The 13,573-nt window shown below is 48.6% G+C and overlaps 1 protein-coding gene across 1 annotated transcript in view; it reads right to left on the minus strand.

Moving 5' to 3' along the window:
- The window catches only part of LOC144773916 (N-acetylated-alpha-linked acidic dipeptidase 2-like), a 696,330-nt gene extending 683,147 nt beyond the window's left edge, over positions 1–13,183 (minus strand). The window contains exons 1-2 of the mRNA XM_078658978.1: positions 13,125–13,183; positions 12,720–12,835 (exon numbers count right to left, since the gene is read on the minus strand). Of these exons, the coding sequence (XP_078515104.1) occupies positions 12,720–12,835; positions 13,125–13,183 (175 nt within the window). The remainder of the gene's footprint in view (positions 1–12,719; positions 12,836–13,124) is intronic.
- Between the last annotated feature and the right edge of the window lie 390 nt (positions 13,184–13,573).

Here is a 13,573-nt window from a genome sequence, read left to right on the forward strand (position 1 = left end):
GGTGGTATCAGGGTTACGAGGTAGCGATACACTTGAATGGGATCCCTGAGGAGAATTGAGGCGCAGGATTGTGGCCTCTCTTTCCAGTAGAAGCAAGGGATACTTTAATAGCTTTGGATAAGGGGTATCACCTCACCTGTGCGGACATGAAGGGCGCCCTACTCACTAAGTATGGTCTCACTCCTGAAAAGTACAGGGATCAGTTCAGGTCCAGTAAGACGTCTGATACTAAGTATGGTCTCATTCCTGAAAAGTACAGGGATCTGTTCAGGTCCAGTAAGACGTCTGATGCCAACACTTGGTTGGAATGTGTAGATGTGTTCTGCAGGTCACTGGATGGCTGGGTGAAGGGCAGTAATGTGACAGATTTTCAGAGGCTCTGCAATTTGATTGCATGGGATCACTTGTCTAGTCTATGTTTTGCAGATCTGCACCAGCACCTAGTGGATAGTAAGCTGACTGACCCCAGGAAGCTTGCTATGGAGGCGTACCACTGGGTGAAAACCAGGGTCCACATGAAAGCGTATTAGGGAGACCCAGCCAAAGGTGGGCAGGGTCCCCAGCAGAAATGTGGGGGGGGGGCAAGGGTAAAACAAGGAGTTCTCTAAAAGGCCCCAAACTAATACCCAGGGTAAAGGTTCTAATCCCCCAGGAGATAAGATACAAGTCGTCTCGTCAGGGAAGCCTGCTGAGACTGGCCCCCGCAAGTGTTTTGCATGTGACCAGGTGGGTCACATGAAGGGGGACCCCAAGTGCCCTAATGGGGCACAGCCACCCACTGATGGGCAATCCAAGATGTTGGCTAGTGTAGCGCTTGGAGAGGAGGACTTTCCACAGGATGTTGGCGACCCCGCAGAAATTACCCTGTCAGTGAGATCGGGACAGTGAGATGGGACCAGGAAACCCGGTGCCCCTAACACAAAGAAATACAGCACCTTGGTGAAAATCAATGGGAAAAGGGTGGAGGGTCTCAGAGATACTTGAGCCAGTGTGACCACAGTCCTGTGTCACCTGGTCTCTGGGAAGCAGGTAGTCCCGGGGGCATTCCACCAAGTAATTGATGTGGAAAATTCAGAGTGCCAGTGTCTGGTGGCACAGGTTCCCTTTGAGTGGGGGGTGGGGCTCAGGTCCCTTGAGGGTGGTTGTCAGCCCTTCAATGCCTGTAGATTGTCTGCTAGGTAATGACCTGGAGCAGTCCTTATGAAAGGATGTTGAGCTCGTATCTCACTTGGAGATGCTTGGGTTGCCAGAGTGGGAATGTGGATCCACTCAGTTAATGGCAGCCAGAGAGGGTGATCAAGAGGACTTGGAGCCTGAAACAGTGGCCCGAGTCCCTGCCAAGAGAAAGGGAAAGGGGCCTGGGAAACCGGCCCCTGAAGTTCCATTGGACCGGGAGTAGGTGTACCTTGAGGGGGGCGCCCCGGTGTCTACAGGGGAACAGGTAGCTGAACTGGGGGACATCTCTGAGCTGACCCATTGGCAGTAAGAAGGGGATCCCACCAGGGAGGAATTCTGCAAAGAGCAGAAATAGTGCCCTTCTCTGTAGGTTCTGTGGCGGCAGGCTGCAGACCAGGCAGGTGGTGATCAGTCCGGATCACATTGGAGCCACTGGGAGAATTATCTCCTGTACAGTGAGCCTAAGGTCGCTGAACCTGGGTCAGCTCGTGTGCTGGTGGTACCCCAGTGCTTCAGGACCTTCCTAATGGGTCTGGCTCATGACGTGCCTTTGGCAGGGCATTTGGGGCAGGAAAAGACGTTTGACAGGCTTGTCACCCACTTCTTCTGGCGCCAAATGGGAAGACAGGCATTGCAGGTCCTGCCAAACTAGCCAGGCAAGTTGTAAGAGTGGGAGGAAGGTCAAAGCTCCTCTCCAACCTTTTCCAGTTTTTGGAACACCCTTTGAAAGGGTGGGGATGGACATTGAAGGGCCACTGGGTCCCAAGACAGCCGAGGGCAACAGGTACATCCTGGTCTTGGTGGTACACCCTAGCCTTGGTGGACCATGCCACCTGGTAGGCGGAGACAAACCCTCTCAGCACAACGACGGCACCAGTGGTGGGCTGGGTGTTAATGGGGATCTTTTCCCAAGTGGGGTTCCCCAGAGAGGTGGTTTCTGACAGGTGGACCAATTTCATATCCAAGTATATGACATCCTTGTGGAAAGAGTGTGGTGTAACCCACAAGTTCACCACGCCTTACGGTCTGGTGGAGAGATTCAACCAGACCTTGAAGGGCATGATTAAGGGTCTTACAGAACCCATGAGGCATAAGTGGGACGTCCTCTTGCCATGCCTTCTCTTTGCATACAGGGAGGTAACACAGAAGTCTCTTGGGTTCAATCCCTTTGAGCTTCTGTATGGTCACCCTGTGAGAGGACCTCTGAGTTTGGTGAAAGAAGGCTGGGAGACAGCTCCCAGGAAAACTGCCCAGGATGTGTTTAGTTACATACTGGCCTACAGAAACCAAACTGCCCGCTTCAGGAAACTACATCAGCGAACCTAGAAGCAAGCCAGGAAGAAATGAGGAAGTGCTATGACCAGAATGCCACTCTGGTCGAATTTCAACCTGGGCAAAAACTATGGGTCATGGCCCCAGTGAAACCTTGTGCCTTGCAGGTCAAGTGGCCTGGGCCATTTGAGGTGGTGGAGTGCAAAAGTGATGTCACCAACCTGGTGGATTTGTGGGCTACAAGTAACCCTTTAAGGGTCCTCCCTGTGAAGCGCCTCAAGCCCCACTTTGAGAGGTCTGAAGTGAACATGCTCTTGGTGACAGATGATGGGGTGGAAGAGGAGAGTGAGCCTCTCCCTGACCTCCTGTCTACCAAGGAGCACAATGGGTCAGTGGAAGGTGTGATCCTCTCCCCTACACTGACTCCAGAGCAGCAGCGTGACTGTCACCAGTTGTTGGGACAGTTTGCCCTACTGTTCTCCCTGAACCCAGGTGTTGTTTACTGGTGTACCCATGACATGAACACCAGTGACAGCCCTCCTGAGAAGCACAAGATTTACAGGTTGACTGACCGGGTCAAGCCAAGCATTAAAGAGGAGGTCACTAAGATGCTGGCGTCAGGGGGTCATCGAGCCCCACAACAGTCCTTGGGCCAGCCCAGTGGTCTTGGTCCCAAAGGCTGCTGCACCCTGTGCCACTCCAGAACTACGGTTTTGTGTGGGCTTCCGAGGGCTCAATGCCGTCACCAGGACTGATCCACACCCCATCCCCAGAGAGGACAAGCTCATTGATAGGTTGGGAGCTGCCAAGTTGCTCAGCACATTTCATTTAACATTTGGGTACTGGCTGATTGCCTTAACCGATGGGACCACGGAGAGGTCAGCATTTTCAACCCCAGAAGGACAATACCAGTTCCGGGTGATGCCCTTTGGGTTGAAGAAGGCCCCTGCCACTTTTCAGAGGTTGGTCAACCAGGTGTTGGCTGGGCTGGAGGATTTCAGTGCCACTTACTTGGATGACACTGCAGTGTTCAGTTCCAGCTGGGAACAACACTTGCAGCACCTCAGTAATGTATTGAAGGTGCTGCAGAGGGCAGGCCTCATGATCAAGGCCAGTAAGTGCCAGACCCAGACAGAGGTGAGGGCCTTCTTACGACTCACCGGGTACTACAGGAGGTTTGTTAAAAGGTATGGAACCATTGTTGCCCCATTAACAGAGTTGACTTCCAGGAAACAGCCCAAGAAGTTGATCTAGGCTGAGACCTGTCAGAAGGCTTTTGATACCCTGAAGGCCGCCATGTGCACGGCACCTGTACTCAAGGCACCTGACTTCTCCAAGGAATTCGTTGTGCAGACTGATGCTTCAGAGCACTGCATGGGAGCAGTGCGCTCACAACTGAATGAAGAGGGCCTAGACCAGCCTGTAGTCTTAGCCGGAGACTACTCCCCAGGGAACAGAGGTGGAGTGCCATAGAAAGGGAAGCTTTCCCTGTGGGCTGGGCACTGAAGAAGCTGAGATCATGCCTGTTTGGGACTCACTTCCGGGTTCATATAGAGCACAGGCCCCTCAGATGGTTGATGCAAATGAGCGGTGAGAATCCAAAACTTCTGAGGTGGTCCCTCTCCCTACAGGGATTGGACTTTACGGTGGAACACCGTCCTGGCACAGAACAGGCCAATGCAGATGGTCTGTCCAGGTTCTTCCACCTTAGTGAAGAGAACTTCCAGGAGGGTGGGTAGTTCCCCCCTACTTTCAGTTGGGAGGGGGGGGGGGCATGTGTTAGACTTGGCATCTTTTGGTCATCTTTTGGTCTTTCCCCTGAGTTTTTGCTGTCTGACCTCCCAGTTTTGACTCTGTTTTTGCTAGTGTAGTGTTTCTGCGCACTTTTCTCACTGCTGAGCAGTGGTAAAGTGCAAGTGCTCCTGTGGTAAATTGTGTTATAGATTGGCAGTTCCATGAGTGGATATTTTATTTACTTGTTAGTCCCTAGTAAAGTGCACTGAGTGTGCCAGGGCCTGTAAGTCAAATGCTACTAGTGGGCCTGCAGCACTGATTGTGCCACCCATGTCAATATCCCTGAAAAGGTAACTCAGACCTGCCTATGCAGAGTCTGCGCGCAGTTTGTAACTGCCATGTCGGCTTGGCCAGTGCACACACTTGCCAGTCCCTAAACTTCTCTTTCTTACATCTCAGCGACCCCTAAGGTAGGCCCAATGAACCACTGTGGGTAGGGTGCAGTGTATGTGAAAGGTAGGACATTCCCTGGTGTGTGTGGCATGCCCTGATAGTTAATTACGGCCAATTTTGTTTTTCACTATTGCAAGGCTACCTGTTACCAATAGGACAAAATGAGGAGTTTCTTTATAACATCTTATAAACATAACTGGTCTGGGGAATTAGGTAGTAAAATAAAGTTTAGTATTCCTGAACTCAGAATCTAAAGATGCATCTTTTAGTGGAGGTGATTTTTACATTCTGTGTTTGAAAATACCACTTTTAGAAAGTAGGTGTTTTCTTGCTCAATCATCTCGTGTTCCTCTGCTGGCATGTGGATTGCGTGTCTGGGTATTGGATGACAGAAGGCTGGGGAGCAGGAGTGGCTCCAGATAGTCTAGGTGGGTCAGGAAAGGGCTGAATTGACCTAGGCCGTATTTGGGGAAGGGGGAGGAGATTTCCTCAAAAGGCCTGGTCTGCCTCTGACAATTCCGTCTCCACCTCCCGCCAGGAATCTACACCAGAGAAGGCAGAACTGGTTCTGACTGGACACAGACACTCTCTGCATAACAAATAAAAGGATTTTGGGATATGAATATTGGGGCCCAGACCCATGAACTTTAGAACTCATTTTGGACCAAGAAGACTGCCAAGAAGAAGAGCTGGAGACGCTGTGAGAAGGAACTGCCACTTTGCTGTGTTGGCCTGCAGTGGCTGCATCTGTCTTGGGCAGTGAAAGGACTGGACTGAACTTTCTGCAATCTACTTTGTGTGTTTATTCAAGGACCTGAGGTAGAGCTTGCCACCCTGTTCAAGAAGTCTCAGGAACAGCAAAGACTTCAAGCTCGTCTGCCCTCAGCACTAGGGACTGTGTTTTGTGCTGCAACAGAAGAAAAGCAACCCGACTACTTCTGCAACACCACTACCGACTCTGTCTCCTGAAGGCACCGCTGATGTCACTGCTGCAACGCCGCTCCCCAGCACCGCGACACTGGTCTCACTGACTACCCCTGTTGACGACGCCTCCGAGCTGCTGCTCGGAACGTGACCTGTGGGCATCGCACTCCGCACTGCCCCGCTTCACAGCAATGCCTTGGTATCCCTGACGATGCCACTCCATGCCAAAATCGACACCGCTGCTTGCACCGTGGTTCGAGGACACTGCTTGTAAAGTTACACGACGCACCGCTCTCATCCCGCACTGCAGCCTGGACCTACCAATGCCATTGATCCAGTCACCAGCCGACAACGGCGCTTTAGCAACGACAACGCCGCTGCTTGCACCGTGACCTGCCAGCACAGTAACCTGCTAGCACCGCGACGAGCACCACATTCACCTCGCACCCTGGTCCCACCGACGACGCCATCTGCCACTGCCACAGAGCTGCTGCTCGAACCGTGACCTGAGGGCACCACACACCGCACCGCTGCACTTCGCACTGCAGCACCCGACGCCTGGAGATGCCAATGTTCCTGACTCCAACAGAGAGGAGATCGATCTGCAATGCATGTGACTTCGAGGGCCCTGACAACTCCTGCACCGACCTCCGGAACCGGCGCCTGCAGACGCCGCGCTTTCAGAAGCTCAACGAGAGGTCGCCGATGCCCTACATTTCTAAAAGGTACTGTTTGTGGGTCTTTCCGACACCATAGCTGGCCCGGTACGCCGCGGTCAGCCAAGCCACCAAGGGGGTGAGCAGGGGTTATGTTAGGAGTGTAACTTCCTTATCCTGACTAGAGTGGCTTATGACATGTTCAACCCCCGATGCTCAGAAAAATATGTGAACAAAAGTAGTAGTGATATCTTACCTGGCATTTTGCAATTATACCTCTGTGGTCCCTATGAAAAAAATAAATGCAAATGCTACAACATCTGCACTAGAATTACTTCACCAGATCCCATGGAAGAGCATCAAATTTAAAATATTGTATGTTACACTCAAAGTATACAGAGAGAGAGAGGTCAAAATGAATTTAAAAAGCTGTCAGGCAACATGCCCTTGGCCAATACTTCATATTTAGCAGCAACCAGACAATTTTCCTTATTCCTTTGGAAAGAAGCACACACCAAAACATCAGAAAGCAAAGTGCTACCTGTGAAACTCCCTATAAACTTGCCTCCAAATACAACTTGATGTCCATCCTGCTCAAGAAGAAATATCCTACATATTTCTTTCACAGCAGAGACCACCCGCTCCTACTGCCCTTTTGGGATGAGGTCCCAACAAGTAACAGAGTTCATAGTTGGCCTGATCATGATGACATGGCCTGAAGGGTTATTTATCTTACCACTCCTTTACTATCTCTACCTCCCTTGGCTACTGGGCCGGATCAAGTCAGTTACACGCAACAAGTATGATGGAGACACAGATATTACACTAAAACTGGAAGGACTATGGGCCTCATTTATGAGGCTGTGCGTCACTTTTATGCCCCGGGTGCGTCACTTTTTGTGACGCACCAGTTGTGTAAAAAATGCACCTTGTTGCGCCATATTTACAAAGTGACGCATCCAAGTAGATCCGTCACTTTGTAAACCCCTGTGCCACATTATACCTGCGCCAGGTATAATGTATGCAAGGGGGGCGTATTGACGCAAGAAAGGGTCGTAGAAGTGACGCAGTGAAATCTTTGAGATTTCACTGCGTCACTTCTAGGACGCCGTTGCGTCAAAATCTTGCACCTGCCTCACAGCAGGCGTAAGACTGACTCAGCCCCTTTCACATGGGGCTTGCCCCATGTGAAAGGACGCATTGCTGGAGTTGCGTCACTTTTGTGACACTCTCCAGCAATGTGTCACTTTTGCGCTTACAGATACGTCAGAAATACTGACGTATCTGTAACACCTTGAGCAATTATGCGTCATACTGTAAATATGACGTATCATTGGTGTCGCAAGGAGGTCGCAATGAAAAGTGACGCATCGCTGTTTTCACGCAGCGATGCGTCACTTTTCATAAATGAGGCCCTATGTATCTTTAGTTCTTGATAACTATATTTGATCAATCAACAAATGATGCAGACTAGCCACCTTAAACTGAACTCTTGCAAAACTGAGATTGTATCCCAAGGAAAGTGAAATAACTATAAACCTTCAGCTATCTTGACCAAAGAACTGGACCCTCCACCGGCTAAGTAACCTGAAGAAATCTGAAAGTGATTGTGGACACAAACCTCCCAGCAAGCCCTCAAGCACCTTATACACCAGGCAAACTCTTTGCCACATCTTTGGTATAAAGCACCATGCACTTTTATCCTATTCTTTTCTCAATTAAAATAAAATGGTTTTCACCCAAGGGCCAGCTATTCTTGTGAAGAAGTACCACAACTAAAGCCTGTCCACATTCACCAATAGGCACACATCATGCCAGCATTCCAACTGCTTTATTGACTCCTTATTGCCAGATGTTCTGCCTTCAAAATACTCTGCATTGCCTACAGGAACATGAGTGCGAAGGTTTCATTCTTCATCCAGTTAAGCTCCAGACACACAAACAAGGCTCTCCATTCTAGACAAGCACCTTGACTGATCCCCCAACCCTAGAAGAAGAAGCACATCACTGGATCAGGATTACCTCCTCCATACAAGCTGAAAAAACTATAGAAATTCATTACGACAGATAAAATAAATGTTGTACTTGGAATTCGAAAGTAAGTAAAAAGACACGGCTCTTGCCGAAAAAAGAATGCAGGGTTGTAATGACCAATTAACAGACCGTAGTGAAGAGGAAAATATGGAAGAGAAAAAGAAAAGAGAAGGACGAGGGAAGGAGTACATCAGAATGTGGACCTTTGTGGCCCAAGAATCTATTCCTCCTCCTGGGTGGTAAGCATGACTGCATGCACAACTATCTCTCTTGTTTATTCCCCTCCAGACACAAAAGCTTCCAAAAGATGCAGCAATACGAGAAGCATAATCTGCTACTCATCACACATAACAACAAAAGCTTTCCTATGTAGGCTATAGTTACATACTATCCCTACCAAGCAGAGGATGTATTACAGGAAGTACCCCAGGAGCTCAAAAGGCATGTGTACTCCCGGGCACTTTGGAATTACAGACTGGCCTGCAGACATTATGTGGGCCCATCTGTAATACTGATAGCGCTTGCACTCCATTTGCAATAGCGCTACCTCAAGAGGGCATTTCATCATTTGCATGGGGGTATGACCCCAGGCAAAGAGGGAATGTCTTTGCCCCTGAGCCTGCGATGGATTATGGATTTGGGTGCAGAGGCAAAGAAGCTGTCAGGAAGCACACTGAAAGTGCACCACAAAAAGGCAGCACACTGTCAGTGCGCCCACTGGAGGAGGGAGAGGGGGTCCCATGAAGCGCCCAGACATCATCTTGCAGGATGGTGCAGTCACTCACTGCACCCGCCTGCAAAGGGATATCTAATCCCTCCTCTGAGTGCAGGTGGGTTGTCGTCTGCACAGTAAAACACTGAGCAGCTCTGAAGTAGCCACTTTGGGCCTAATTATGATGTCTGCGGACTTACGTCCGCCCTACACCATTGCGATCTGGACCCGCCAGACCTTAGGTCGGTGGTTCCAACTGCAGTGTTACGATGCGACTACCCAAAGGCAGTCACAAACATCTATTTGTCAATGGATGCTTGTGCAGCGGGCAGAAAAGGCCTGTAGCACAAGCCTCCATTGACAAATGGATGTTTGTAAACATCCCTGCACCATATGGCAGACACCACACGGTGCAAGGTTGTTAAGGGGCAGCATCAGTGCCTCCCAGGCCCCATTGCAGAGGGCGAGGGGAAAACGGAAGCCTTGCTAGGGGCCCCCTAAAACACTTTGACAGCCTTTTCATGTTGGAAAGCCCAACATGAAAAGGCTGTCGGAGAGTGTCATCATAATCCCGATGGAGGAACTGAAGCTGGCTCCGCCGTCATTAGGGGATTATGGTGGGTTCTGATAGGTTCCTTGAGCCCATCAGTAGTGCTGTGGATGGTCCCTCTGTCCGCTACATCATAGTGCGGCGGGCAGACCTCAATGGTAGATGTCAGATGGACCACAACCAACGGTTGGTTGGTTGTAGTCTGCCAGACATCGGAATCGGGCCCTTCTAGTTCACTTGATGGGGGTAGAACAAATTTGTGGCTGCTCTGAGGGCAGTGGCTTCTCTTTAACCCCTTTACCGCGGCAATAATTGTGCCGCAGTGCGGGGGTTCTATTGTGTGGGCGGGGCTGAGTCGGCCAACGGACATGCACAGCACTACCATGGTAATGCTTGCGACGGCCGTTGGTCGACGGCAGCAATGAACGGGGTTAGTAGGGCTCACTTTGCCTGTTTACGCAGGATGTACCTATTTAAAGGAGTGCCATGGCGCAAATAAGGTAAGTGTACGATTTGTGTAATAAGGGCCCATATACCAGTTTGCTTGTGCATTCTATCCCTTATTTCACTACTAGCTTAAGCACAGTGACAGATGTCAGCATAAGAACACAGTACTGTTCATCAAATGTGACACCAAACTGACTACCACACAGGCCGGCCACAACACATTTACATTTTCTTCCAACCAAACACTCAGTATGGTGTAATGTGCTACACGTCTCCTTATGAGCTTTCAGGAGCTGGTGAGGGGTGTAAAGTGGCATGACCATCAATTTACATAATACAATACAATGTCAAAACCAAACACCCACAAAACACCCCCTGCTCTCAAACAACGAACCACTGTCACCAGAAACTCAAATCATAAAAAAGTGTTACAGCCAAGAAGACCGCATGTCAGCATTGAAGACAACAGCTAAATACAATGCTTGCTTCTTATATATTACGTTCCCAATCAGAAATATGCAATCGTTGTAAATGGCAGATGTTACTACACTACCAAATTAAAGTAATCTCTTTATACTTCCCATAAATATGAAAGGCTGCGTCTGATGAAATCGTGGTTTGCATTTTACACACCGATGTAAACAAGGACTGATTAACTTATCAGCTACTCGCATCTGACAATTGGCCACATGTCAAGTGCAAAACATGCAAATAGTCTGAATGTGATGACCCCATGTCACCAAGAATCTAATGACCCATGTCTGGGATTTTCTCTTACAAATGATTGCTTTCAGGTGTGTGCCTCCATTTCAGGCATCTAAAGTGAACCAGTTCTACAGCTCGCGCAGTACATTAACTTGTCAAATTAAAAATTAAGACTGGATCACCATGGAGTTGGTGATATGGAGTCATCTTGTAACCCAAGGCAGTAGAGAGGCACCAGCTAAACCAGCTTCAGGGGGTGCCAATGGAGGGATCAGGAAAGTTTAAACGTTGACCTATGACTCGTAGGTCATAAGACAGAAGCAAATAAATAAAACCGTAAGAAAGAATATACTATGAAACAGGTGTGGGGTGGAGGCTAATGGCTGGCAATGGAACCAATTAAGATCCGACAAAGAGAGAGGAGGACAAAAGGTGCAAAGAAAAATAAGTAAGAGACAAATGGAATGAGAGTGTGGAAAGATGGAAGAAACAAAATGCAGAGAAGGAAAGCTATAGAAGGAAAGAAAGCAGAATGGAAAGGAGGTTAGATAGAATGAAGAATAATGGAAATAAAGAACAAGATGAAAATGAGAAAAGGAAAAAGGGAACCTTTGTTCTGCTGAATGATTCCAGAGGGAATCCTAAAAAGGATTCATTCGCGTTTGCCTCACACGATGTGCTATGGTTCAACGAGTGGATGTATTTTGGGGCAGATTTACAAGCCCCTGGCGCCTCTTTTACGCCGCCATTGCGTCACTTTTGTGACGCAGCGGCAGCACAAAAGATGCACCATGGTGCGGGGTAATTACAACGTGACGCATCTGGGAGATGCGTCACGTTGTAAAGACCTGCGCCAGAAGGAGGCGTTCCTGCGCGGGGGGCATTCCGGCGCAGGAACGCCTCCTAAAAGTGGCTGAGTGAAATCCACAAGATTTCACTCAGTCACGTTTGTAGCCATGCTGCGTCAAAACCCTGCGCCTGCTTGAAGCAGGCGTAAGGATTGACGCAGCATTTGACAGATAAGGCCCCCAGACCATTGCTTAAGCTGCGTCGTGCTTGCGACGCAACTCCAGCAATGCGCCGCCTTTATTGCACTGATGTGTCAAGCATCTGTGACGTTTTTGCCCGATGGTGCACCGCATTGTAAATGCGGCACACTAATGGTGTCGGAGCCGTGGCGCACAATAAGTGGCGCATCCCTGCTAATATGCAGAGATGTGTCACTTATTGTAAATCTGCCCCTTTATATTTCTCAGTTCTCTCTTTTTGCAACCATACACCTGCAGCCATTTCCTAGTGTGCTCGCCAGCAGCACCGACATTCTAGGACTTCCAGTTCTCTTTCAACGACTTACAAAATCCCACCATTCATAGTAATACTGTACCGAAGCCAATGCCTGAAACCGGTTTGGGAACACATTTGGACCAGTTTAAAACGAGTTTTAACTCCTAATTCTAGTCCTACAGTTGAAGGTCGGTTTAAACACATCCAGGAAATAAACTGCTTGCTTTAGACGCCTGTGCTGGCAGAGAACGAAGCCTCAATACAGCGATCGAACAGGTGCTGCCAGTTTGTGGAAGAACAAAGCACCTGCTAGAGGGGGGATGCAGGACGAGTGCATCAGTGCAACGAGCACTGCGATACGATAGTGACATATAAAATATTCCAACCAGAGAATTTATCAACATTTTCCAAAGCATAATTGTGCACCCGTTCCATCTTTTCCGAAACTGGACATGTTTTTGGAATGTAGGGCCATATTATCAAGGAAGGTCGATATATTAGCGCCACTTTTATCAGCAGGAAACTGTCGTTAAAGTGGGGATAATGGGCTTGATAATATGCCCTTGTGAATTCCAATAGAAGCCCAGGTTCTGGTGTTAACATGGGCTTCTATGGGAATTCACAAGGGCATATTATCAAGCCCATTATCGCCGCTTTAGCGGCAGTTTCCTGCCGATAAAAGCGGCGATAATGTATCGCCCTTTCTTGATAATTTGACCTGTAGTTTTACAATTCGGCGGATAAAAAAAACGCAGCGAAGATGTTAACTTACCGATGAGGACTCCCAGGAGGAAACAGGCCACGGCTTCTATGACGGCAACACGGCGGGTGTTGCTGCAAGCCATTTGTACAGGGCACCAGTCCCTGTCCTCACCAACTCCGGCGTCCCTGCACAAGCACAAAAGGTTGTTAGAATGGTTCGGAGTCCTAACTGCAGCTTTATATAGGTATTTTCAGGTAAATGTGAGCTCCCTGGCGCCATCTGCTGGGCCAGCGGTGGAAGTGAATAAAATACAAGCATTTGCAATGCAATAAGTCTCGCATTTATGCAAGTTTAAGCTATTGGCAGTGTAAATAACAAAGCGTTTTATTTATGTTTCAAAAACCAAAACATAAATAAAAGGCATTGTCATTAACAATACTCAATAATGGGGAGCATCCCCCCCCCAATCTTCACCCTCGGAGGGACTCCAAGCACTCACTTTCAGCAACCCCACCCTTCATTAGAACTGGCATACGGGGAGTTCGAAACAATGCTGTAGTAAATGGCTATTATTATTGTGATGAAGCTATGGTATAGGGAACATGCCCTTAAAACAAATATTTTTTAAACATCCTGCAGGAATCCCCTAATCTAGTTCTAAAACTGCACCCTAAAACTCTCACAGACCTACAAACAATACAACCTAGCTGAACGCCCGGCGAGTACTTCAACCTTTACAAGACTAACAGCAAAGCTACTTTTGAAAGACAAGTTTTGTAATTGTATTGTAATTGCATTTATATAGCGCTTATAACCCCTGACGAGGCGTCAAATCACTTTTTCAGCGAGTTGCACGCTACTCCGGAACCCAAGCAGGATTAGTGGTGATTTATTATAGTGAAATAAGAAAGTAATTTGAGTGG

Source organism: Lissotriton helveticus, chromosome 8 (genome assembly GCF_964261635.1).
Source record: "Lissotriton helveticus chromosome 8, aLisHel1.1, whole genome shotgun sequence".
In the NCBI taxonomy this organism is placed as follows: Eukaryota; Metazoa; Chordata; class Amphibia; order Caudata; family Salamandridae; genus Lissotriton; species Lissotriton helveticus.